The sequence below is a fragment of the Rhinolophus sinicus genome, linkage group LG05, assembly GCF_036562045.2.
Source record: "Rhinolophus sinicus isolate RSC01 linkage group LG05, ASM3656204v1, whole genome shotgun sequence".
NCBI lineage: Eukaryota > Metazoa > Chordata > Mammalia > Chiroptera > Rhinolophidae > Rhinolophus > Rhinolophus sinicus.
The window spans coordinates 50,611,786-50,638,687 of record NC_133755.1 but is presented as its reverse complement, the minus strand read 5'-3'; the positions used below and the strand labels follow the sequence as shown (position 1 = coordinate 50,638,687).

Here is a 26,902-nt window from a genome sequence, read left to right as displayed (position 1 = left end):
TGGCTGGGCGAGACACACACAGGAAGTAGGATCCATATGATCTGCAACCCACCGTGTACTTATCTGCCTGCTGACCGACCCCACTTGCTAACTGCAATCCCCGTTTGCTAGCTCAGCCACGGCAGTTATATCAGTGGCTAATTGGCTAACTGGTTACAGCTAATGGCCAACTACAACCCACACCAGTGCCTTTCCACATGAGGCCGAGAGCCTGGAAACTGCTCTCTGGGACTCTGTCCCCACAGTGGGGCATGTGTTCCTATGGGAGAAGCAGTTGATCACAGATTGGGGATGAGTTTAGGGCTGAATGCAATCAAATGCAGCTTGGGTGATGCACAGGTTGGATGATGTGCCTCAGTTATTTATTGATACCCAATACTTGCTTACCAAGTGCCAGATATTCTCCTAAACAACTCAAAACACGTATTAACTCATTAACTTTCACAACAATTCTGTGAGCTAGACACTATTTTAGCCCCCATTTTATATGTAAGGGAACTGAGGCCCAGGGAGGTTAAGTAACTTACCCAAGGTCACACAGCTTGGGGAACCCAAGACTCTAACTTAGGCAGTCTGGCTCTGGAGCCTTGGTCTTAATCATTGCACTGCCTATTTCTCTAACGTCTGCCGCCAGCATCTGTTCCACATCCTGCTAAAATGCATTACGCGCCTTTTAAAATGGAGTGTGAGGGATGTAAAATATGCCTGTACTGATGGTTTGGATGAACGTGTGCATCACCCCAGACCCCGCTAACACAGCTCAGTGTTCAGGGCTGCTGAGAAATGGCCCTCAGTTGTCAGGTCATCTGGGGCTCTTGAGTCTATTTTTAGTAGACGTTCCCCTTGGTGGATGGAAAGCTATGGGAGCCTTTTAAGCAGGGGAGAAACTTGGTCCAATTTAGGTTTTAGAAACTGATTTAGGTCTTCTCCAAGGGTAATGGACATGGAGACCTGGCAATGACTGTGACGCTAGAGCCCCTACAGGTGTGCTCTTCTGGTCGAGCTTCTGGGGACTGGTACAGGGGGATTTGTGAGGAGGAGAGTGTCATGGAGGACCCAGGGGAGTTGGAATGAAATACCGTCTCTCTTATTATCTGTTATCTGTCCCCAGTGCCTCCTGAGGTGACTGAGTCCTGCCACAGTGCTCCAGAAAACAGTGCCACTTTTCTTGCCTGGCCATTGGACTTTGCCTTCGCTTCAGCTCGCTTCACTGGAAGAAGGACTGGTGCTGGGTGAGTGGGGCTGGGGGACACTGGTGACATTCTGCCCAGTGGAGATGCCACATTCTATCTGTGTGTTGCCCTGGTGCTGCTGACTGGGGATGTAGGGTGGGGCCTGTGCCTGCCTGATGGAGCAGATGCAGATGGTGGTGGTTGCTGTGTACCCTGGAGATGCCTTACCCCTCAGTCCTGCTGGCAACCCCGCCCAGCCCTTTCAGAGAGCGCAGAGTCCCAGGCAAACAGTCCTGCTGGTTTCTCCAGCAATCTTAGGATGAGAACTAGGGTGAAGACTCCTCAGAACAGGCCAGTCTAAGGCCCAGGGGACTCAGGAGGGGGAGTCTGGCCAGGCACTGCTTCTCCTCCTTCCTTCCTCAAAGTGCTCCCAAGGCACGGTCCTCCCTTGGGGTACCTACTGGACACAGCTTTCCTTTCTCAGCTCCTTTAGCAGTTGTCTTTCCCCCTGTAGCTCTAGGAAGTTCACTGGGGGAGGATTTGAGCCTTATGCTTAAGCATCTTACCAGCTATCATTCTAGTACTGGGTTCAGCAGGAATCGTGGAAGAAAAGGCAGGAGTGTGAAAGAGTGCAGAGAGGGGAAGGTTGTGAGAAGGGAGGTGTTGCTGACCTCAAGAAGGATCTAGCAGCAGCTGAAGGTACATTTGGAAGAATGGGTCTTTCGCAGGTTTTCTTGAGTGGTCGTTCCTTCTCCCTGTCTAGAGTGTAGAGCCCTAGTTGGAGGATGGGTGGGAACAGCCTGATGGGGAGACATGAGCTCCATCATCAAGTGCTGTGGTCTCCTGGGGGATCTATCATCCCAACAGCTGGAGAGGTCTGCTCCCCTCCCCCAACCACAGAAGCAGTTTGATGGCCCTGGCCCAAAGGGGCTCCCACAGGCTGAGGACTAGAGGTAGTGACTCATATGTCCTTTCTGGATTCGTCATCTTTCTTCTTTCTATTTCTCATTTTGTTTTGTGCAGTGTGAATCTGATACAAGGAGGTCTCCAAGAGGCGGTATCCTGATTTGGCAGAAAGATTTGAGCCACCAGCTTGGTTAGAAGCTCCCAGAGACCTTCAGGGAGATTTCACTCCCTTCAGGATTTATGCAAGGGCCCTTTTACTTATTTCCTGTCCTTAACCTCCACTTTTTGCTAGACCTTCTGTCATGTGGGGTGTCATGCAGGGTCTCTGGTTCCTCTCCCCTCATAAGAATGCAGGATATGGTGAGGCCAAAAAGGAACACCCACGGAGCCATAGATAGGGGAGTCATACCACTATATTCTTGCTGGCAGCTGGGTTGGAGACACAGGAAGCAGGAGCCACACGATCTGCAACCTGCCGTCCACTTCTCTCTGCCAGCCAACCCCACTTGCTAGCTGCAATCCGCCATGCTAACTGCAATCCGCGCTTGCTAGCTCAGCCACCATCTTCTTGCTAGTCCCCATTTTCTGCTGGCGTAGCCACGGCAGTTATATTAGTGGCCAATGGCTCACTGGTTACAGCTGACGGCTAACTAGCCACAGCTGATGACCATCCAATCACAGTTGATGGCCATTTACTACCTGAGTGAGCACCTTTCCACGAGAGGGCGAGAGCCTGGAAACTGTACTCCTGGCTCTGTCCCCACACCTTCCCTGTATTGACCCTGCAAATTCACCTGTCAGATCTCCAACTCCAGGCAGTGTAATTGATGGAGGTCCTCATTTGCTCACTCTGAAATCCATTACTTCCTCGTTCTGAGGCCTCACTTCCCATAGCTGTTTCCAGGCAAAGGCAGGACACCAAGGGGATCCCTAGATGATGTGAGACTCCTTTGATGTGTCACCGGTTCCAGGACTCCCCATGGGCCTCGCCGAACACTCTGTAGATGACCAGCAGCCTGGGACATTTCCACTCGACCTCCCCTCCTGTCTCCTTCACTGGGGTCAGACTTGCTTGGTGGTCAGACGTCTCCCCAGCCTCTTCCAGTCCCTCTAGATTCCCCCCATCCATCCCAGGCAATCTCCTAACAAATCTATTGCATGTTTCATTCTGTCTTGGCTTCTGTTTTTTTGACTGCTTGGACTAACACACTGCCCTTGCTCAAAACTGGGAGCCCCATTTTGGACTCTTCCTCCCTTGGCTGCCAGTCTACATCCCCACCTTCACTGAGCTGCTGTCAGTGAGGGGTGTTGGGGAGCAGGGAGGCCTTTGAGGTGCTTGGTACCCAGAGCAGAGGCCCACCCTCCAGTCTCCGTCACTAGGATCTCCAAAGTGAGGAGACCCTGTGTTCAGTGAGGCAGCTGCTCTGTGACATTGGCTGTGGACGGAGGGCCTCGGTGTCCCTCTGTGCTCACTGTCTGCCTCTCTCCTCTCATTCACTGCTCTTGGACTTCAGCCATTCTCTCAAACTGCCTCATTTTGGGTGGTGAGGGGAGCTTCCAAGGGTGTCTGCACCCCTTCCCAGCTCCCTCCTTCTCCACCCTCACGCCCCCTTTTGGAGGCCTCACAGAAAAGTGAGGGCCCACATAGCCTTGATTTTAGGAAAGTAAAGAACCATGAAGGACAAAAATTCTCCCATAAGAGTAAAGCCAAGACAAGTGGCCAGGGAGCCTTTACTAGGTTCCTTTATTTACTTATTTTAATTTCTTAGACATTTATTGACTGTTTATTGTAATAGACACAGCTAGTGATTTTTATGAGTCTCCACAGTCAATCTACAATTCTGGGAGGTAGGTACTATTGATTACTAACCCCGTTGGGCTGAGCTGACTTGCTCTGAGGTCATAAAGCGAGGAAATAGTGGAGCTAAGATCTGAACTAAAGTTGTCTGACTTCCGTGCTGCTTATTCAGTCAACAGATATTTATTTGAGTGGATTACATTGTTCGGATACAACAGAGAGGGAAACAGATGAAAGTACAACTGGAGCACAGGCCTGAGTTTGGGGTGGGGCTCGTGTCAGGCTGATGGGCTGTGGAAGTAGTGTTTTAAGGCTAATGAGAATCCTTTGAAGCAAGGGACTGACATGATCATATTTTTGTTTTAAAATCCCACTATGCATCTCATTTCTTCCCATATCCCCAGGCCTCATGGAAAAGGTTTTTGTTCTTTGTAGACATACAGCTGTTCCCCCAATCTATCTCTCTGGTGGCCAAACACGGGGCCTTTGTGGTCTCGGTGGCTTTCGCTCCAGGGAAAGTACCCAGGAACCAGGGGGTTTCCCTGTTAGTCCTCCCACTCCTGATCAGGTGACCATAGGCCCGACCAAGGAAAGGGAATCATGCCCACATCAGGGAGTTTTGGTTGTGGGGAGTAGCCAGGCCTCTTGCGGCTAGGGAAGAGGAATGGTTCATTATGAAATTTACAGAGAGAACTTAAAGCAGGCAATAGCATACTGTTGGTGAAAATTGGTGGAAATGGACAAATAAGTTATCAGAATGGAGATCTCCAAGAGGAATAGGGGCTCATTCCTTCTATTTTATTCTGAGTCTTTGCATCTTTTCCCCACTCTGGGTCCCCCGGATAGCACTTAGAAGTATCCCTGTCCTTCCACCTGAAACCTACAGCCTCCTCTGTTTCCTGGAGTGCAAAGCTGGAGAAAAACTACACAGTTGGATAGGTTTAGGCCACAGGAGGAAAACATTACTTGTCCCTTAGTGATGGGCTGGAAATGGCCCTTACAGGTTCTCATGAGCCTATTGTGTGCATTTCTTCTCAGCTCTGCATTCAGTGGCATCATGTTGGTAATTTGATGGCCATGGTGGGAATATTTACGCAATGGTAACTGGCAAATATTGCAAAAGCTTCCCCTTTAGTACTAGAGGGCCTTTGAGCATTCTGTAGCATAGTCCATTTGTTTAAAGTTCTTTCCTACCCTGTTTTTTTTTTCTATATTGAAGTTTCTCAGGACTTTTCTCCTGGACGAATGGACTTAACCTTGAGAACACACTTAACCTTGAGCACGGTGCTCATAAAAAAGATCCTAGAAACATGAGAAAATACTCCCTCACACCAAACTGTAGGAAAGCAGACCCATTTAAAGTGAGTTCTGATAAAGAGGGGTATTGAGAATATTTACAAATAATATCAGTTTTATTCTCCTGCCCAGTGGTAAGACTTGTTAAATGTGTACAGTCTTGGTCTGTTTTCATATAACAAAAGAGTCTTTTAAGATGCCTGAATTTCAGAGATTGTCATTATGTATTGTGAAGTGTAACCTTTAACCCTTGAAAGTCCATAAGTCGGATTGGTTGTCACTCAGTAATTTGATGCCCTGATAACAATATTTACACTGATATATTTTTCCCCCCTGAGGGCATACCTTGCAAGATTTTAAGTTAGTCCAGAAAAGGAGCTTTGGCCTTTCCTTTTCCTACCTTCATGGATGCTTTTTCAAAGGGTCTGAGAGCCTTTGAAATGTACAGGGCCACTCTGAATTTCAGGGTCACTATGTGGTCTCTGGCTGGCTGTCCACTTCTCTGTCTTTGGTAAGTTTCCTCTTCCTTTCTCCTCTACCACTGTTCTAAATCTTCACTCTTTTCATTCCACTGTGCAACTCTAGCAGATGATTCTTCCTCTGACTTCATCAAACAACCAGAAAAGAGTGAGGGGGAAATAGTCACAGAGAACCTTATAGGCAGATTTCTGGGAATAATGGTGGGGAGAAGTTGACTAGTTATCCAAACCCAGTTCCAGGCAACAGAAATGAAAAGAACAAAATAAATCAAAGTAGCAAAGACCACACGAGCAGTGCTAAAATTCGGAATGCCAGGAACTTTGAAAAGTGTCATTGAGAGGCAAAAATATGGACTTAAAATTGAAATGAGATTGTATAATCCAACATGGTTCTTCTGGAGAGTGATAGTGACACAAAATTCTGAAAAATTTAATTGATAACGCCACCCCAACATACTCTACACCAAACCCATTACCAAGTCCTGTTAATTCTGTTCTTAAAAAATATCTGGAATCCTCCCAATTTCTCAGCATACCCATATTTTTAAAATTAATTTTGATTAAATTTATTGGGGTGACATTGGTTAGTAAAATTGTATCGGTTTTAAGTGTACAATTCTATGTCATCTACATATTGCTTTGTGTGTTCACCACCCACAGTCAGTTCTCCTTCAATCACCATATATTTGACCCCTTTTCCCTCTTCTACCACCTCCCCCTTACCCTCTGGTAACCACTAAACTGTTGTCTGTGTCTATGAGTTTTTGTTTCTTTGTTTGTTGCTTTATATCCCACATTTGAGTGCAGTCATATGGTTCTCAACTTTTTCTCTCCGACTTATTTCACTTAGCGTGATAATCTCAAGATCCATCAATGATGTCATAAGTGGCAGTATTTCATCCTTTCTTATGGTCAAGTAATGGTCCATTGTATGTATGTACCACATCTTCTTTACCCAATAATCTGTTGAAGGACACTTTGGTTATTTCCATGTCTTGGCCACCATGAAAAATGCTGCAATGAACATAGGGGTACTTACATCTTCATGGTGCATATCCTTATTTTTAATGGGTTGTTTGGTATATAGGAAAATTATTCATGTGGATTATTTTTATCCATATGATTACTGAAATATCTTATAAATTTAAAGAATGCTTTTGGATTTTTTTCAGATTTCATAGATAAAAAAATAATATCATCTATAAATAATAATAACTTTGTGTTCTTCCCTTCAGAAAAAAAAGAAGGTTGGGACTTATGTGAAGAAAACCAAAATTGTTGACTCTCAGATATAAAGGAAGTATAGAGCCATCATGTGTATCTAGGTATAAAGACTATTTTAAGGACATCAAGTATTCCTAAGAAATTTTATGGCTTTACTAAAATTACTAAATTTACTAAAATTAAGCTTTACTTAAAATCTCAATAGGACTTTGTTATTGTAACTTGCCAAAAGGTATTTGAAAGAACAAGTTAAGAATGGCTAAGAAACATTTAATTTAAAAAAAGGTTAAAAAACAGACCACCATATTTTAAGATGTTTTGTAAAGCAATTATTAGTTTGGTAATATTAAAAAAAAATGTGAAGATCAATGAAACAGAATAGAGAGACCGTTAGCAGACCCCAGAATAAAACACTCTGTTAATGTCAAAGGAAGCATCTGAAATTAATGGGAAAAATACAGGTTACTCAACAGAATGGCGTTGATATTCTGTGGGTAACATGGAGGCTTTTGATGGGGGTGATGATTCTTCGTGTGGTTCAACCGGGGAAAATGACAAAACCTCATAGAGTAACCTGAAACTTGAAGGGAACTGCAGTCTCTCTCTGAATCTTCCTTTCTTGGCTTCAGACCATTGTTGTTCAGAGAGAGAAGGATCACCCATTAAATAAGCATAAACAAAAAACCATAATGGAAACTCTGGTATAAACAATGTTAAACAGATTTTCTTCACATAGGACTTCTTGGAATGTTTAATAGGATCATAGTTTCCATAAATCTTTTAAAAAAGGCATATAGCATGGAATATTCACCAAACTTATTTAATCTTAGAACCTATTTTGGGCAAAGCGTATTTCTGGACTAGTGTCCCATATAACACACTTTGGAGAAACTGGATCAGTCTTAATAGGAAAGGAGATACCTTGGTGGATATATCACTCAGTGTTCTTGGCTGGAAACAAGCCCATGTCTGCACACTTTAAGCATCAAAGGAATTTATTGGGAAGGTAACCCAGACTCAATGAGGAGGCTTAGAAAGTGGGGCAGGGGGCTGGCCCAGTGGCTCAGGTGGTTGGAGTTCCGTGCTCCTAACTCCGAAGGCTGCTGGTTCGATTCCCACATGGGCCAGTGGGCTCTCAACCACAAGGTTGCCGGTTCGACTCCTGCAAGGGATGGTGGGCTGCGCCCCCTGCAACCAACAACAGCAACTGGACCTGGAGCTGAGTTGTGCCCTCCACAACTAAGATTGAAAGGACAACAACTTGACTTGGAAAAAGTCCTAGAAGTACACACTGTTCCCCAATAAAGTCCTGTTCCCCTTCCCCAATAAAATCTGAAAAAAAAAAAAAAAATGTGGAGCAGCACCAAAGAAGGGTGGGCATAAGAGATGACTCCCAAGATACCCCTTGAAGAATCTCAGATATTTCTGAAACAGTGCATTTTTGTCTCAGTCACACAGGTAATGACATCTGATTCCATGAGTCTGGGCGATGTGCCTGAGATTCAGCTGTCGTGCAGTTGGCAAGAAGAAATGTCTGGCTCCTTTAGACATTTGACTTGGAGTTGGGGTCCTGTCTACCACTGATTTTGAGATTTCTTTTTATTAAGAAAGGTATTTATATCCTGGACAGCCAAAAAAGACAACTATCTCTACAGTCCCACATCCAAAAACATCCTTTTCCCCATAATGACAGTTTCCCAAGTGGGGGCTGTGGTCTCATCTGAAGAATCAACTCGTGGGGGAGGTTCATATTTCCAAGCTCACAAAAACATGAACACCAGGAGGCAGAGATCATTGAAGAGCATCTTAGAAACAACATACCACACTCCATTTGTGTGTCAGCAGACCTTCTTCCCTTAATTGTCAGGATCAATCATCCTATGGGAGGACATAGAGATACACTTCCCAGAGCCCCCTTCAAAAAAGAACCTGTTGCCCCAGCAGTTGGGAGGGCTGTCAGCAGATGGCCTCCAGCTGTCAGCTCCTTCAGGGAGCCTCAGTTACAGAGATCTCCTCACCTAAGGGCATGTCTTTCCCTGGGTGGCCTATACCCAATGAATGATGGAGCCACAGTTAATGAGGCCTGGCCATTTTGGCCCAACATCAGACAAGTCTGGTGACTCATATATGCTCCAGAGCTCCTCCTGGGGCTGTCTGAGATTTGTTGGGCCTGCACTACAGTTCAACAGTTTAGCTTCTCTCTCTGCCCAATCCTTTCTCCTCCTATTCCCTTCCACAGATGTTGGTCCTTCATAAATATCCTGTACACCAAACTCCATCTCAGTGTCTGCTTTTGAAAAACCCAGTCTGCAACACTGCCATACCTATGAACATTTTTTAAAACCTGTTTTCCCAGTGTAATGAGATGTTGGAAATAGCCTGGTAGCAGTCTCCTAATTTACGGGAATAATTGTTGTGTTTCCTGGTGGAAATATTTCTCCTCTGGGTATCTTAGGTCAGCATATCCAGTTTCAGAAATAGGAAATGAAACCCTTGACGATGGGTCATTACATGTCAACGTGAGAGATACTTCCTATTAGGTCTCTGAATATTAGAGACCTTGACTTAATGTTAGGTCTTTGAATTCAGGTCTCAGAGACCTTGACTTACAGACAGAGCCATGTCTGCAAGAAAACAACAAAATGTCTGTGGGCCTGCACCTGCAGACAGAGCTGAACTTGCGATAACAGGAAACGTCACAAAACAGCCACTGGCTTGCAGGCAGTCAACACTTTCTGTTTAAACACTGCTCCCCTGTCAGCACAGCTATAAAACCCTCCTCACCCCCTCTCTCAGGGCTGCAAGTCTCCTTTAGACGTGAAACCTGGGTTGTAGCCATCTTTTGCTCAGTCGATAAAGTCTTGCTCTTACACTAAAAACTTTCTTAAGTTGCCTGACCATGCGTGTTCCTTTACAGGCTGACCTATCACTTCCTATTTATACTTCTTGGTACCTATGGATTTTTTTGAGAAGAAAGAGCCCTTAAAGCAGATGCTACCTGCTGCAGAAGAGCTCCAGTATTTCAAGGTGTTATTTTCCAGCTGATACTATAACTGACTCTTCAATAGACTAGTCCACTGTTCTATAAGGCCAGCTATTTCTGGGTGATGGAATACATGGTAAATCTAGTAAATCCCATGGTACAAGCCCATTGTCTTTCTTCTTTCACTCTAAAGTGAGTTCCTTAGAAAAGGGCTATGATATATGGGATGCAATGACGTTTATTAAGTGATTATGGATGGTGTTGCTGGCAGAAGTGTGACAAGTAGTGAGAACAAACCCAAATTCAAAATAAGTTTCTTTGGTAATAAAAACAAAACAGTTCCTTCCATGATGGCAGGGATCCAAAACAATCAATCTGCTATTAGGTGGCACTTTGATCCACCCAAGGAATGGTATTATTTTGAGGGCTCAGAGTTAGCTGCTGTGTTGGTAGTTTGGGTACTCAGCAGTGGTAGGTAGCCTTGGAGAGGAGAAATCATGCCGTTGAGCTCATGCATAGTCTCAACACATGACACTTGAACATGGGTCCACTGAGTGATCACAGAAGAGGCTGGGCGAAGAGTCTGACTCTCATCCACAGAAGGGTCATCTGGCCCACTGATTATTGAGCGTGTCTTCTAGGGGGCTTTGGTGAGTACTGATGTGGGATAAACATATTTTCACACTTTGGGCCAAATCGCTATCCTACTCCTGATGGAAAAGGTTCAATGTAAGCGGCGTGTTACTAGTAGGTGAATTTTCCCACCCCTAGCTGTCAAGAAGTAAGAGTATCATTATTATTAATAATGGTTATAATCATTACATTCATTGAGTGCTTACTATATACTTGTGCTTGTTTTAACTCACTGAATCTCTATTAACAGCGTATAAGGTAGACATCATTATCATACTTATCTTACGGATGAGGCAGTTAAGTAACTTGCCCGGGGTTATACACTGAAAGTGGCCAACCCAGATTCGAACCTAGGCGGTCTGGCTCCAGAGCCTTTGTTCTCAGGTACCATGCTGTGCCATCCCTTTGCCCCAGTCTCTCTGACCTTTCTTCTTTCTTCCAATGTGCCACATGTCCTCTGAACCCTACTCTTGCAGGAATGCCTTTGCCTCTACACAAACGTTTGCCCCCACTTTCCCTTCAGTTCTCAGCTCAAATGTCCCTTTCCGGGGAAGTCTTATCTGTCCTTGCAGACAAGTCAGCTTCTCTTTTACATGATCTGAGTGCTCCATGTACTTTTCCTTCCTGTCACTTAACACAGCATGTGATGTACTTATTTGTGCTCTTTATTGAAAACTCTAATGTTTATTGCTCACCACCTATTGAGGCCTGGCATAGAGAAGGTGTGCAATAATTGTTTGTTGAATGACTCTCTGGTGAGAAGTTCTGGGTGTGTTCTTGATTCTCTGTGCCTGTATTCAGTGTTCTACTGTGTTTCCCTGAAAATAAGACCTAGCTGGGCAATCAGGTCTAATACATCTTTTGGAGCAAAAATTAATATAAGAGCCCGGTCTTATATTATGTTAGATAACACGGGTCTTATAGTAAAATAATTGTCCAGCTAGGTCTTATTTTCTGGGAAACACGATATGTATGTGACTGACGTGGGTTGCTGTCTTCAAGTTCCTGTTCTCAAATACTGTTTGCAGCCCTAAGGCGGTTAAGCTATGGAGTCTTGAGGTTTGGCTTTTTTGGCCACAAGATGTCTCACTTCTCTATTCGTTTTCCGGTTCAAGATCATTAACTCTGGACAAATGCTGCCAGGCATTTTCATTCAACAATCATCTAGACTAAGCAACTCTCGTTATGCAGCACTTGGCAAGATGTTTCCACATACATCCATCTTACTTCACTTGAACTGACACAGGTGATGGAAGGTCCCCTAAATCATCCACCCAACTGGGGTGTGGCAGAGCCAGGATTCTGTCCCAGGACTCATTGCTTTTCCACTGGGTTGGAGGTTTTCAGTCCTGGCTGCCCATGGGATTCACCTCAAGAGTTATTAAAGATACTCTGCCTGGGCCCAACCCACACCAGTTAAGTCAGAATCTCTGGGGGTGGGGTGATGGCATTTTTACAAATGTGCTCGGAGTGTTGAGGATCATTGCGCCAGGCCCTAGACATGTAGCGCTCATTCTCCCCATCCAGAGAAGGGCTCTGAGCAAGGGCAGTATAAGCATGGAGTTCTCATGTAGTTCAGAGTCACGTATGTTGCAAAAGCAGATTCATTTGCAGGAAATGAAAGGCTGTACCTATATCTCTGTATTGTGTTTTAAATAGAAGTAGTTTGGAAAAATGCCATGTTTTACACCATTTTAAACTACAATTAAAAAAAAATTTATTGGGGAATATTGGGGAACAGTGTGTTTCTCCAGGGCCCATCAGCTCCTAGTCCTTTTCCTTCAGTCTAGTGCAGGGCGCAGCTCACTGGCCCATGTGGGAATCGAACCGGCAACCTTGGTGTTAATGAGTGCTGTGTTCCAACCACCTGAGCCAACCGGCTGCCCACAAAAACCTATTCTAAAAGCATAAAATTGCAGTTGAAAGCAGTTATCTCATTTACTTTCTGAAAAAGAGCAAAATGGAAATATTTGGAAAAATAAAACTGCTGTTAAAGTTGAAAAAGGAAGCTAGAGGGAAGCATACATAGCATTGGTATATAAAGTGAACCGTGTTACGATTTATTAGAATATGGGCATATGTTGGGATTTTGTAATTTATTGGCTTCATGATTTTAGTTTGTCGAGGACAGAATGTCCTGTTTTGGTATTGGAGATATTATTTAGGATTGGGGTTTCCAGAGATCCTGTTTTTTCTTGTGGATTTGGGCATAGGTTTGAATAGCACATGTAGCACAAAAAAGTCCCATTAAGGCAGAATTGGACACTTGCTGGGTATTCCTTATTCCAGGCACTGGGAACTTACTTTAATTGCCAAGAAGTAGCCATGTGGTCAAGGACTAAATGATTATTATTTAAGTTGTGTGTTACTTATTATTATGTGTTACTTGTAGAGGTGAAAGTTCAGCCGTTACCTTTCTCCCCATAATGCTAGGGGAGGGAACCCAAGAGTAACGTGAAATAGGGATGAATGAATTATCAAACACGCTATGGATTACACTGTTGTCATCGTCAGTTCTTCACTTCCTCCTTGTAGAGCAACTAGACCTAATTCTGACCAGGTTTGATTCTGGAGATTCCCTCCTGGGTATCACATGACATCACTTTCCCGCAAAGGCTAAGACATCACTTATTTTCACCTCTGTCCTTTTCTCTGTTCAAGGCCATAATGGGCAGTTCTGCACAGGAGCTCACATTTTGTATGATCCTGAGACTGGCTGGGGGTGCGGGGTGGATGAGAGAGGCTGTGATTCTTGTCCCCTGTTGGGTCTGTGGTCTCTAGAGCTCTGGGGACTCCTAAAAGTTAACTAGCCTACAGCTGGTTTACTGATGAGCTACACTGGTTAGCCAGCATCTGGATGATTTCCCATCATTTCCCCTTCAAGCCTGCTTTCCTTTCTTTGTTCTTCCTTACACCTGGATGGAACCTCAGGCAGGTATTACAACTTTTCTGATCACGTTGTTATACCCCCAACATCCAGTCAAAATAATCACAAAAGTGCAGACTTTCATTGAATTAGCATTTCTCCTCTTCCCCAGGCTCAGTCTTGGAAGTATGAGACGGTGGAGGGAGGGTTTGATTTTTTGTCACATTTTTCTCTCTTCTCTCCTCCTTACTCCTCCCCTCCCCCACACCAAACTGTACCTTGGTCCAGGTGGCAGAAAGGTGTTCTTTGCTTGGAAGAGTTGAAATCCGGTTTTCATGACGTCAAGGTGGAACATGTTCTAAATCCCAATTCATTTTCTTAGGTGTGTTCTGGGGGTTTTTAGGAGCTCTGCATTGTGTGCACCTGCATTGGCACAGACAATGCCTCCTCTGGCTGTCTGCTTATGGGCTTATCTAAGCCCCTGCCTCCCTGTGGTCTCACTGCGCACTCCTCCAGGTGGTCCTTATCATACAGTCCCTCTTAATCAATTACGAATAGCTTCCTGCCAGGGGGACCCCAAGTCTGGTCCATTGACAGACATCTTTTTCCCCACCAAACTCTGAAAGAGCAGATTTTGCCTTTGAATTTTTTATTTTATTTTATTTTTTTAATTGGGGAATGGGAACAGGACTTTACTGGGGAACAGTGTGTACTTCCAGGACTTTTTCCCAAGTCAAGTTGTTGTCCTTTCAATCTCTTAGTTGTGGAGGGTGCCATTCAGCTTCAAGTTGTTGTCCTTTCAGTCTTAGTTGTGGAGGGCGCAGCTCAGCTCCACATCCAGTTGTCGTTGCTAGTTGCAGGGGGTGCAGCCCACCATCCCTTGTGGGAGTCGAACTGCTGGCAACCTTGTGGTTGAGAGGATGCCCTCCAACCAACTGAGCCATCCGGGAGCTCAGCAGCAGCTCAGCTCAAGGTGCCGCGTTCAATCTTTAGTTGCAGGGGGTGCTGCCCACCATCCCTGTGGGACTCGAGGAATTGAACTGGCAACCTTGTGGTTGAGAGCCCACTGGGCCATGTGGGAATCGAACCGGCAGCCTTCGGCGTTAGGAGCATGGAGCTCTAACCGCCTGAGCCACCGGGCCGGCCCTGCCTTTGAATTTTGAATTTTGCATTTCTTCCCCATCCTGCTGCCCCAAGGCAGTAGCGAGCGAAAGTGTCTTGCCTTAGATTTCACAGCCCCTCCTTTTAAATATACTTTTTTAGAACAGTTTTAGGTTCACAGCTAAATTGAGCAGAAAGTACAAAGGGTTCTCATATACTCCCTGACCCGAGCCCTCAGCCTCCTCCAGTAGCAACATCCTCAGCAGAGGGGTGCATTAGTTAAAACTGATGAAACTACATTGACACATCACTGTCTCCCAAAGTCCATCACTTACATTAGGGTTCACTATTGGTGTTATACATTCTATGGGTTTGGATAAATGTAAAATGACATGTATCCATCATCAGTATCATATAGAATAGTTTCACTGCCCTAAAATTCCTCTGTGCTCTATCTTTTCATCCCTCCCTCCCCTATAACATCTGACAACCAACCATCTTTTTAGTGTGTCCATAGTTTTGCCTTTTCCAGAGTGTCGTATAATTGGAGCCATCCATTATGTAGCCTTTTCAGCATGGCTTCCTTCACTTAGTAATATGCATTTACGTTCCTCCGTGTCTTTTCATGGCTTGATAGCTCTTTTTTTTTTTTTTTGCGCTGAACGATATTCTATTGTCTGATGTACCACAGTTTATTTATCCATTCACCTACTGAAGCCCTTAGACTTTTCATTCATGTGTCAAGTACCAGACTTGATATCTCTAACTCCAGGGACAGATACCTAACTTTCTGAATCGTTCCATTAAGGCCACCCGAACTTAATATGGTGAAGAAGTGTGGTAGGCAGAATAATGACTGTGAAGATATCCACATCCTCATCCCTGGAACCTGGAAGTATATTAAGTTCTATAGCAAAGTGGAATGAAGTTTGCTAACTAGCTGATTTTAAGATAGGGAAATTATCCTGGATTATCTGGTGGGGCCCAATGTAAGAGTCCTGAAAGTGGAAGCCGGAGGCAGAAGACTGTCAGTGATGGGGTGTGGCTAACAACTCCACCTGCTGATGTTGGCTGTGAGCCAAGAAATGGTGGGATTTAAAAGGGGGAACAACTTCTCAAAAGAAGGGGATTTTTGGTATCGGAAATGGGGGTGGGAAGGATGATGGAGAAAATAAATAGGAGCTATCCCATTTGATACTTATATAAATATACACAGTTATAGTTAGATACAGCTATGGATATAGATGTGGAGCTATATATACACAGAGATAGGAAGAATGAACTGGTATACAGCTTTTTTTGTTACAGTAGGTAATTTTTTCTTTATGCTTATCTGGATTTTTTTCTATATGAATATCATTATTTACATAATAAAGAAATAAAAGATTTAAAAAGAACTATGCATACTTTTTCCAAAAGCCCTTTGTTACTTTTCTGACACGCATTTGCCTTTCTCACTAAGACCACAGGCAGGCTCTCTTTGACTTGCGTAGTTCAGAGCCGCTCCCTGTACCTGAAACTCATTGAACCTTCCAGGCAGCCAGATTGCCCACCGTATCCATACCATAATACTTAAATGATGGCACCAGACGTAACGGCTTATTCACTGCGGTCTGACTCATTGTCACTGTTCCAGAGGGACCTGCTTCCCCATGATGTTCTAAAAAAGAGGAACTCATTCCTAGGTTCAAGGGAGACCTGGGGAGGCTCCCTGCTGTCTCCGTGCTCCTTTTCAGTCTTGGGAGATTCTTCCCTTCTCCCTAGAATTAAAAAAAATATAAGCATATTTTTTCCAATAAGAGGAATGGTGTTTCCGCAGGCAGGGTCTATCGGACTTTCTCCTTGTGCCTGGGGCAGAGCAGGCATTCTCAGGGAACGGAAATGAGTTGTGCCGCCTACCACTCCTTTCTTGGTGTCTCTGCCTTATCCTCCATCCCCAGAGCACACATCCATAGGGTGGGAAGAAATCTTTTGATTATCTGGGGTCTGCTGATCAAATCTCCCATCACATTGTATTCTCTCTGAGGCTTATGACCAGCCTGACCAACTATAATAGCTCCTTTCTCATCTCATAGTCATTCTTCCTGCCTCCCAGTTCCCTCTCCCTGATTTTTTTTGGTCCATTCTAGTTTCTTAACAACTAGGTCTCTTTTCCACTCTCATTGATTATATCCACGGCCCACCTTTAAGCATAAGGTGGGTCCCAGCCAGAGAAGAGAGAAAGTTGGCCAAACTGTTTTCTTCCTCTGCCCTTATCCAGAGAAGGTCTTAGAACCTCAGGAGTGTGGCTAGTGGGGAAACAGAAAAATGAGCACGGACTTTCCTTTTCTCATTACAGCACTGGTTTTTGGTCACTCCGGATCTTGTCCACAGTTCCTCCTCTGTTTGGAAGAACTGGCATCTCCTGCGTGTCCAGGAGAACTGCTCACTTTTCTGGCTGGCAAGTGTGCCTGAAGCACTCGTCTCCCGCTCTGTCCTTTCTCCTCCCAGACTGTTAGGTCAGGGGCCTGATAGAACCCCCAGAGGGATGCACGGGAGGGTTGCTCGTGCTCAGTAAACAGCTGCAGATGGGCCTGGCCATAGGAAGACAGCATGTGACTCACTCCTTCCCTATGAATGGGAAACGAAACTCCTTATAGCTGGGACTTTTATACCCACTGTTTCTGAAACCCCACAGGGCCCGCAGCCCAGGTTTCTGGTTGCTTCATGTTTTGCTTCCTCATGCTGGCTCAGCCTTTTGCCCAGAAATCAGCAGAACATCTATCTGAGGCCTCCATTTCTATCCCTTGGATAAATGCTCCCCAACCCCAGTCCCTCTTTCACAGTGGGCATCAGCATGGTGAGGCTTCTGGATTCTTTTCTGGGACCAATGAGAGGGCATGCGGGTTTTCCATCAATGCCTCACGGTACCAATCAGCAGAGGTTGGGGAAAAGTCAACATTCTGACAGAGAGGAAAGGGGCCAGATACCCCCAAGTTGTGTTATGGGGCAGCTTCTCTCTCTCAAAGCCTCAGGAAGAGACCCAGACCCCAATGGGGTCTTAAGTAACTTGGATTCTTTTCCACTCTCAGGCCCTAGACTATGACAAGTTGTGAATATAGGGCCAGGAGCCAGGTGCAGAAGGGCTGAGATGACTCTGGGGTTAGACTGGGTACCAGGCACGAGAGTCCAGGAGCAGAACATTCTAACCAGGGGCATCAAGGCTCTGCAACTAGATGAGCAACGCTGAAGAAAACAGGTACATATAGTGATAAATGTTCACATAGGCGGTGAGTCAGAGTGAGGCCTTCAGTTTGCATGATTAACTAGTGTCAAAGGTTAGAACAGATAGCCGTTCTGGAAGCTATGGACAGAATGTGGGTAGGGAGGAGATGAGATAGGATGAATGGGATACCATCCTTGTGACCTAGCTTCTTTCCCAGCACTTGGGAAGTGTGATGTGGAGTCCTCCCTGGGTTCTCTCATCCAGTCTGAGAAGCAGCTCCAGTCTGAGGCCCAGTCAGCCAGGAACAGAACAGCAAGAGACCCGTAGGAACTGCGGGTTGGCCAGACAAAGCTGGGCTGAGCAGGGAGGTAGGATTCTTCTAAATGCCCCCTGAAAGTATAGGTGGCTGCTTCCTTTGTCCTGCTCATTTAGTTTCCAACCCAAGTCCCTGACACTGCTCTGCCATCCAGCTCTACTGGCTTCGTCTCAGAAAGGCTAAGCTAACTTTCTAGTCCCGTGGCCGAAGTGTTTTTTGCATTTTGGATAAGGTGTCAATCACACTTCCCTTATACTTTTGCTATGAAAATGAATGAGAATTTTTGGAGACAGTGGGAAGAAGAAGTAGCTTCTGGATGATAGATTCCAGTCCACAGATTGTAGGTTTGAAAACTGAGAAATGATCAGCTAGCAATTCTTCCATTCATTTATCTTTCAGGTACCCATCCATTGATCAACTGATTGATTTATCGATCCATCCAGCCAGCCATCTACTCATTGATCATCCATCCATCATCTATCCATTCATCAGTCTTCCATCCATCCAACCATCCATCCATCCATCCATCCATCCATCCATCCATCCATCCATCCATCCAATTCTCTGGACTAAATTCCTTTCCTTTTCTTTTTTGCCCACCGCCTCCCCCATTCTTCTCTTCTCTCTTTCCTACCTTCCAAGAAATAGTTGTTTAGAATCTGTTACGTACGAGCCTTCTCAGATTTGGCAGACTTCTTCAAAGCATGAGAAGTGCCCCAGGAGGAAAATTAGTGAGCCCTAAATCACTGAGCCCTAAATCATCTCCTCTTTGCACTGAGGAACTCCCACATATGAAAGAACAGTTCCTGGCCTGATGTTGCTGAGCCTCCCCACTGTAAGAAGCTCACAAGTACAGGAAACAGGGAGGTGAACCCAAGTCTTACACTTAAATTTCTTATCTCCAAGTCCCATTTTATAAAGGGGATACTGTATCATCTAAGATGCCCTAATAACAGAAAGTAGAATATTCTGCAGTAAGTGGTTTCCTTTTTGGTTTCCCTGCTTCCAGGTTTTCCACACCCTGATCTATGTTTCTCACCATCATCAGAACGATCTTTCTACAATGTCCCTGTCCATGTCTCTCTCCTGCCTGGAATCCTTTACTGCCTCCATGTCACCAATAAGCCAGAGTTCAAGCTTCTTAACATGATTCCAAAGGATCTTTATGCTCTGACCCCAGGTGCCTCTTTAGCTCCATGAACTCGGCTCCTGTCCCATGCTTTACACTCCAACACCACCAAACTACTTGCAATTGCCAGACACTCATGCTGTCTTTTAAATATGCTAATCCCTCTACCTGGAACTTTTTACCCTTTCTCCGTTCTCTTTACTTCCTTTGAACCGTGTGTATTCTTTTATTGTTATAATCATCACCCTGTAGTGTAATTGATTTGCTTGGATCTGTCTTTCCTTCTGGACTGTGAGTGGCTTGAGTGCAAAGACTGTGAGTATTTGTCTTTGTGGCCCAGTCCTAGCGCCATACCTGGCACCTAGAAGGCACTCTATATGTATTTGTGGGATTAAAGGGATGGGTGGAGAGATGCTGGATGAGGGGAATAAAAGAAGTAGGATAGCCTTGGGACAAGATGGTTAAAGTGTCCATGTAACAGACTCCCCCAGAGAAGAAGACAAATGGCCTCTTCCTGAAAGCTCAGACCTTGGAAGAGAGGACTGAGCGGTGGCCCAGGCGGGACAAGGTGTCTAAGGCAGGAACGGGGAACTTCGGGATACATGACGACCTCTTGCGGGACTCACTTCCCTTTTCCTTTAGATAAAGTTCCCTGGGCAGCCAACCAGAAGCATCTGTGCTGCAAAAGTGAAGGTGTAGGATGAAGACTGCAGAAGGCGAGGTCCCTGATGTACACTTCACTGTGGATAAACAGAATATCTCCCTCTGGCCCCGAGGTAAGCCCAGTTCCTGCTCAGGACCTGCTCAGGGCTCCGCGCACAAACCCATCTCCCATCCCTCGCTGGCCCTTCAACAAATGTTCTCTCCTTCTGACAGAGCCTCCTCCCAAGACGGGTTCATCTCTGGTTCTGAGGAAAATATGCACAGTTCGTGCTGCTGTAATCGTCCTGACGCTGGTCCTGCTCGCCTCCGTCCTGCTGCAAGCCATCCTCTGTAAGTCCTCTGTGTTACTCAGCTGGGCTGGGTGCTTCTCCAGGGTCCGGCAGCTCCCTCCAATCCAGACCCTCGCTTTCCTGCTCTCCAGTGGTCTCTCCCACCTATGGCGTTTTCATTGGTCTCATTTCTCTTCTTTCCTTGTGCAGTCACAGGGTCCCTGTCCTCAGGAAGATGAGCTGCTGCTCCTTCCTTCCCAATTCTGGGGAGATTTTCCTGAATGGGCTCAGCACTTGCATGCTTGTGCTCAAAGGTACACTCCTCTGCCCCAAGGAAATGTTCACCTATTTCTTCATCCTGTGTCATTTTCGCCTCCCTCTCTGAGCTCTGCACCCCATTGATCCAGAACCTTGAGGGCAGCCCCAACAGTGAGATATTTCCTGATCCCATGAGGGATGGATTCCCGACTGTATCCTCAGCCCCAACCGACTAGATGGAGAGCCGGACGAACAAGCCAATACATCTCCATGGCTCCTCCCCTTAGCAGGACCCCTTCATGCTCTTTTCATTCTCCTATTCTCGCAAGGCTCATGTCAAGGGAGACTTCCTTCTTCTTCATTGGATGTGTGGCTTATCTTTCTTCTTCTTCCAGCTTTGTCAAGGCTTATGGCATCTGCTGCTGGCAGAGCGTTCATCTCTCAGCAGGTCTGCAGAAAACAGGGAGGGAACGAATGTCTTCTGCCTTCATGGCCTCGGGACATATTTGGTCTCAGACTTTGAGCCTCTCAGCAGAGTCTCCTCTGCTTGGAGTCGTCTTGGGTTACGTTTGGTCTCCTCTCTGTCACTAAGCCTGTGGCCCAAGCAGAACGTGACAGTGGGAGGGATAAGGGAAAAGGTGAAATGGTGTCATAATTCTCCCTTTGCGTGTGCTCTGGATTAGAAGAGAACAGGTTAGAAGTCTGCATGGCTGGCTCCTCCCATGGTCACAAAGAGTCTGTGGACAGATGTGGGAAGGGTGGTGCTGCCCACGCTGATGGCCACTGCAGGAGAGGGCTGGGAATCAAGCGATGGGGCCCGGAAGGATGTAGGGAGAGTGACAAGGGGGTGGTCAGGGGCATCCCTTTATCAAATGTGCCCTGAACACTCAAAGAAAGTTTTGGACTGGGTTTTAAGCCCTGCTTCTGCTCGCCTGTGAAGTCCTCTAACAGAGAGCCTGTGTTTATCGATCTTTGCATTACCCACTCTTCCAGGGTTCCTGGCACATGGTAGGTGTCCTCGTATGTTTGGTGAATGAATAGATTATAAATGAATGGAGGGTAGGCAACAGCTCCTTGGGTTGTGTCCTTGTGAAGCTGGAGCTTGTCTCTTCCCTTCTCTCTTCTTCCTGGAATCACCCTGATAACACCCCACTCCCGTCCCTAGGGATCCCCTTGACTGACTTCTGGATTTTTTCAACTCCAGATCCCTGGTTTATGAGCACACTATCAGATGAAAAGACCAATGCCCAGTTGCTGAAAGGTCGTGTGGACAACATCAGCGCCCTGAGTTCTGAAATTAAGAGGAACAGAGGCGGCGTGGAAGCAGCTGGCGCTCAGGTCCAGATGGTGAATGCGAGCCTGGATCACGTGCATTCTCACATCCGGAGGTTGGAAACTAGTGTGAAAGAAGCCAATGCACGGATCCAGATATTAACAAACAGTTGGGAGGATGTCCATAATTTATACACCCGAATCCCAGAGTTAAAGAGAGATTTGGATAAAGCCAGTGCTTTAAATGAGAAGGTCCGGGGACTCCAGAGCAGTTTGGAGAATATCAGAAAGTTGCTCAAACAGCAAAGTAAGTGACTCAGAAAAGAACATGGAAAACGGATCAGTGGCCCATGGGACTTTGCCAGTCTCAGGCACGAGGCCATTGGGTTGGTGTTTGTGGAGGCAAGCAGACGTGGCTGGACAGCCAAGCAGAGAGGGCTCAGCATTGGGGTTACAGAGGACTCAGGGGCTTTTCAGAAGAGAGGGAACCAGGGTTAAGCTTGGGCTCCCACACAAAGACACAGACTATGAAGGCATTAGGAGTCGTCCTGGCCCAAACTGAGCCATTTTTCATTAAGTTTCTTACCTAAAGCCCAGGGGCTCAGCCACTTGTGATGGCTAGGGGAGAATTGCTTCTCTCTCATGACAGACAGATTCTTTTTTTTTTTTTTTTTTTTATAACTTTTTATTTATTTTAAGCGTGTTTTTCCAGGACCCACCAACTCCAAGTCAAGCAGTTGTTTCAATCTAGTTGTGGAGGGCACAGCTCACATTGGCCCATGGGGGGATCGAACCAGCAACCCTGGTGTTCTGAGCACTGTGCTCTAACCAACTGAGCTAATTGGCCGCCCTGAGAGACAGATTCTTGATCCATCCTCTCTCACTCTCCCCTCTCTGAGACCAGAGACTCTACTAATCTCAGTCCGACTTTCAGGATCTGAGAGAGTGTCCCCAAGTCCACACTTGAACCCAAGGACCCCAGAGCCCAGTCCCATTTACTGCTGTCTGTGAGATCCCACTCCAGTGCCCCCACTTAGCCAGAACCCAGAGAAAAGAAGAACACCAGTGTTCACCTTTCACCTTTATTCTCCAGATGACATTGTACAGATGGTTTCTCAAGGCTGGAAGTACTTCAGGGGGAACTTTTATTACTTTTCTCGTGTCCCAAAGGCCTGGTACAGTGCCGAGCAGTTCTGTGCATTCAGGGATTCACACCTGACCTCAGTGACCTCAGAGAGTGAACAGGTGAGTGTTGTTCCTATAGGCTCTAGAAAGGGGGTATATTAGTATCTGTATCAGGCAGGATCGGAAAGATTATGCTGTGATGACAAAAATCCCCAAATATCAGTGACCTAAAAGTGAAGGGTTATGTCTCACTTACACTACGTGTGCAATAAGGGCCAACAAGGGGTTTTACTCATTGTGCTTACTCAAGGATTTAGGCCAAAGGAAACTTCATCTCAACGTATATTTCCATAATTGCTGAGGCAAGAAAAGGAAACATGAAAAATTGTATGTTGGCTCTGCCTAGAAATAACAGACATCACTTTTGCTCACATTTCATTTGCAAAGCAACTGACCCAATACTCCTAGCTTCAAAGAGGGCAGGGAGGTACAATCTTTCTATGTGCCCAGAAAACAGAAATATTTGTAAACAGCATTAATGATACTACACAACCCAAGAAGTCTCCTTCTTGTGAGGCAGAATATTGAACAAGCCTTTCATCTGGGAGGTCCGCTAGCAGCGCAGTTGAGTGTGGGCTCTGGGGTCAGAGTCTAGAGTCCCAATCCTGCCTCTAAGTAGTCCTAGATGGAACACATATGGCAATAGTCCCGACTTCAGACGAAAAAAACAATTTAAATGCATTTAAATGCATAGTGCCTCGCACATATTAAGTGCTTACTAAATTTAGCTATTATTATCTGGGCCATTCTCTTGGGGTTCTTGCTCTGGGGTTTACCTGAATCTTTCTTGTGCTCCAGCACCTTCGTCCTGAGCGACAGAAAGGCCTGAGCCCTGAGTCTGTTCGTTACAGAGCAGAGACAAATCAGAAATTGGAAGATGGGATTCTGGGCTCTGGGCAGGGACAGGAAGAGGCTTTAGAGGTCAGTGTGCCCAGTGTGTTTGTGGGCTGTCACTGAGGACAGGTGAAGACCCAGGCATAGAGGTACTCCAACTGCAAGTGATGGCAGCGCCTCTGCTTATTCTGTCTCCCCTCCAGGAGTTTCTGTACAAAACAGCTGGTGGACTTAGCCATTGGATTGGCCTGACCAAAGCAGGGAGTGACGGGGACTGGAAATGGGTGGATGATACCCCCTTCGACAAGGTCCTGAGTAGGAGGTAAGCTGCCCGTCACCCTCCTTTTCAGCCAGACATTTTTGGGCCAGGGCCAGGGCACAAAGGATGGAGTGATATTTTCCTCTGACTACAGAGTTTGTGATTCTTCCCTGTCCACGGATGGCAGGAGCCCTGAACCAAAATCCAGCTCTTCTCTGCCACTAATGGGCTGTGGGACTGGGGACAAATCTGTGGCCTCTCTCTGCCCTTTGGGGTTTGGCTTCAGCAGGGGCCCTGTTCTAAGTCTCATCTCAGAACTGTGGGTTTGTGTAGGGTCTTGAGAGAGGTGGGCAGGTTTGGCCCTTACTTGGGGGTGGGGAGGGTGACTGCAGGCTTAGAGGTTGACAGCTCACCAATTCCCTTTCTCTCAGGCCTGGGTGCAAAAACTTGCGATGCTTTCACCTAGGACCAAAGCTTGAATTGAAGTCATTCATTTCTTCATTGGAAATATGTTTTTCTTTGTATTTTCCTGTGGTAGGTTCTGGATTCCAGGTGAGCCCAACAATGCTGGGAACAATGAACACTGTGCCAATTTGTTGAAATACTCTCTTCAGTCGTGGAATGATGCCCTCTGTGACAAAAATTTCCTTTTCATCTGTAAACGGCCCTATAAACCATCAGAACCCTGACAGGACTGGCCCCCAAGCTGGCACTTTGAGCTCTAGTGCTTGATGAACTCAAGGAAATGCTTCTCTGTCCTCCATACTCCTGGGTGACTTTGCACCTTGATTTTGCTTGCTTCAGAATTGTCGCAAAGGCATCCTGGAATCTGTCTGCCTCGGCTGGGAGTTCTCCGACCCCACCGAGGTAGCTGGAATGGAAAGGAGACCTTGGGTTAAAATGGGAGCGGAGGGTGGAGAGGATTTAGAAGTTCAAACTGCCTCCGTAAGGTGGATCAGGACTCATAATTTGGGGCAACACCCTGGGGTTTCTCGTTCCTTCAGGGATGAATTGAAGCCTCAATTTCATCACATGAAAGTTGCTTCAGACACCCAAGCAATTCTGATACATACTCAGCGCTTTTCTGGTCGATCCCCCCATATTCCCAGTTGCCTGTTTAGATGGCCGTGTTCTCAGTGGGAAGAGCTCTGCTCTTCGTGACCCTGTCCATGCCACGCCCCCATCATCCTCTTCATCCTCATCCTCCGAGGTCTGAACTTCTTCCCCTGGATGGGATCAGGAGACCCATCTCGTTTCGAGCTGGGCCAGCATCTGGGCTGTTTCTCCCTCCCCCTCACTCAGTAACCTGTGAGGCCCAGCTAGCCCCTCTCCCACCCCAGCCTCACCACCCTGCACATCCTCTTTCTTCTTCGTGTCTTCCCTTCCTGTGCCCTGTGCAGGGGAAGTGGTCTTCAGTACCTGAAGCATTTCATTAGAATAAAGCTTCCAAGCTTCATTAGAATAAAGTGCTCCCTGGGTGAAGTCTTCCCTCTCTGTGCATGTTTTATTCCTGGGTGTGCAAGTGAATGTTCAGGAAAGGCCAGCTGCTTTGCCGGACACGAAGTGCTGGGGTACCCTCAGGAACCAACTGATGGTTTAAAATGAACAAGGAGTAGGGAACTGCCAGCTCCGGAAATGCCACAGAATACAGCAGTGCTTACCGCTGGTTTTATTGAAATGAAGGAGAGTGAGGTCTGCAGTGTCATGACTTTCTTGGTGGTCTCTCCTGTCTGATGTTCATTGGACCATCTTCTATTCTCTGGCTTTACTCCCAAGGGGGAGGCTACTCAGGTTTCCCACTCTTCACGGAGACCCTGTTCATGGGTAGTGGTTCCAAATCCCAGTCCAGTGACTGAGGCAGGAATCCAGGTGGCAGCAGACAGGAGGAGAGTAGAGAGGAAGCAGGAAGGAGTACAGTGTGAGCACAGGAGTGGGCTCGGCAGAGCGACCCTCCCCTCGTTAGTGTTCTCGTTAGGACATTTGTTAGGGTCCTGAGAAGAGGACGTTGTCTTTCAATGAAATGGGCTCTCGTCCATGCTGCAGACTTCTTGTTGTGTCTTTCCATGGTGGAAGGATGAAGCAAGTTCTCTGGGCCTTGTTTCTAAGGGCACTAATCCCATTCATGAGGGCCCCACCCTCATGACCTCCTCACCTCCCAAAGGCCCCAACTCCTAATACCATCACGTTGAGAGTTAGGATTTCAGCATATGAATCTGGGGGACACAAACATTCAGACCATAGCAGTCACTCTGCGTAGCCCACACGTAAGGAGTGGAAGTTATGCTGTACTTTCTTGAGGATGGATTATCTACAGAAATTACTTGGAATTTTTATGCATGGGGAATTTCTCTATTTGTTTATGTAGTCAAACTTTTATTTACATCAGTATAAATTCATAGATTTTATTTTTATTTATTTTTTTAAAGATTTTATTGGGGAAGGGGAACACGACTTTATTGGGGAACAGTGTGTACTTCCAGGACTTTTTCCCAAGTCAAGTTGTTGTCCTTTCAATCTTAGTTGTGGAGGGTGCCTTTCAGCTTCAAGTTGTTGTCCTTTCAGTCTTAGTTGTGGAGGGCGCAGCTCAGCTCCAGGTCCAGTTGCCATTGTTAGTTGCAGGGGGCACAGCCCACCATCCCTCGCGGGAGTCGAGGAATTGAACTGGCACCCTTGTGGTTGAGAACCCACTGGCCCATGTGGGAATCGAACCGGCAGCCTTCGGAGTTAGGAGCGTGGAGCTCTAACTGCCTGAGCCACCGGGCCGGCCCCCGAATTCATAGATTTTCTACTTTGTGTTATAACCTGATAATCCTATATGTATTTTCTTGTTCAAGTTGTTCCAGCTTTGGCCATTGGGAACTATTTCAGTTGTCTCCTGTGTCCTTTTGACATACTTTCATCATTTCTTTTTAAAGCATCTCTTTAACTTTCTGGCAGTACAAGATACTCCAGACTCATTTTGTGCATTTCCTGTCCCAATCCTAGAATCAGCCATTTCTCTAAAAAGACCTGGTTTCTGTTTTTGGAGACTGGTATTAGAAACCAAGATCAGCC

At 46.1% G+C, this 26,902-nt stretch overlaps 1 protein-coding gene across 1 annotated transcript; it reads left to right on the top strand.

Moving 5' to 3' along the window:
• The first annotated feature begins 19,765 nt into the window (after positions 1 to 19,765).
• On the top strand, positions 19,766 to 24,537 carry CD207 (CD207 molecule). Its single transcript, XM_019717124.2, has 6 exons — positions 19,766 to 19,884; positions 19,985 to 20,101; positions 21,503 to 21,877; positions 22,664 to 22,815; positions 23,793 to 23,911; positions 24,387 to 24,537. Exons 1-6 carry the CDS (start codon positions 19,809 to 19,811, stop codon positions 24,535 to 24,537), a joined length of 990 nt encoding a protein of 329 aa, XP_019572683.2. The 5' UTR covers positions 19,766 to 19,808.
• Positions 24,538 to 26,902: the final 2,365 nt, after the last annotated feature.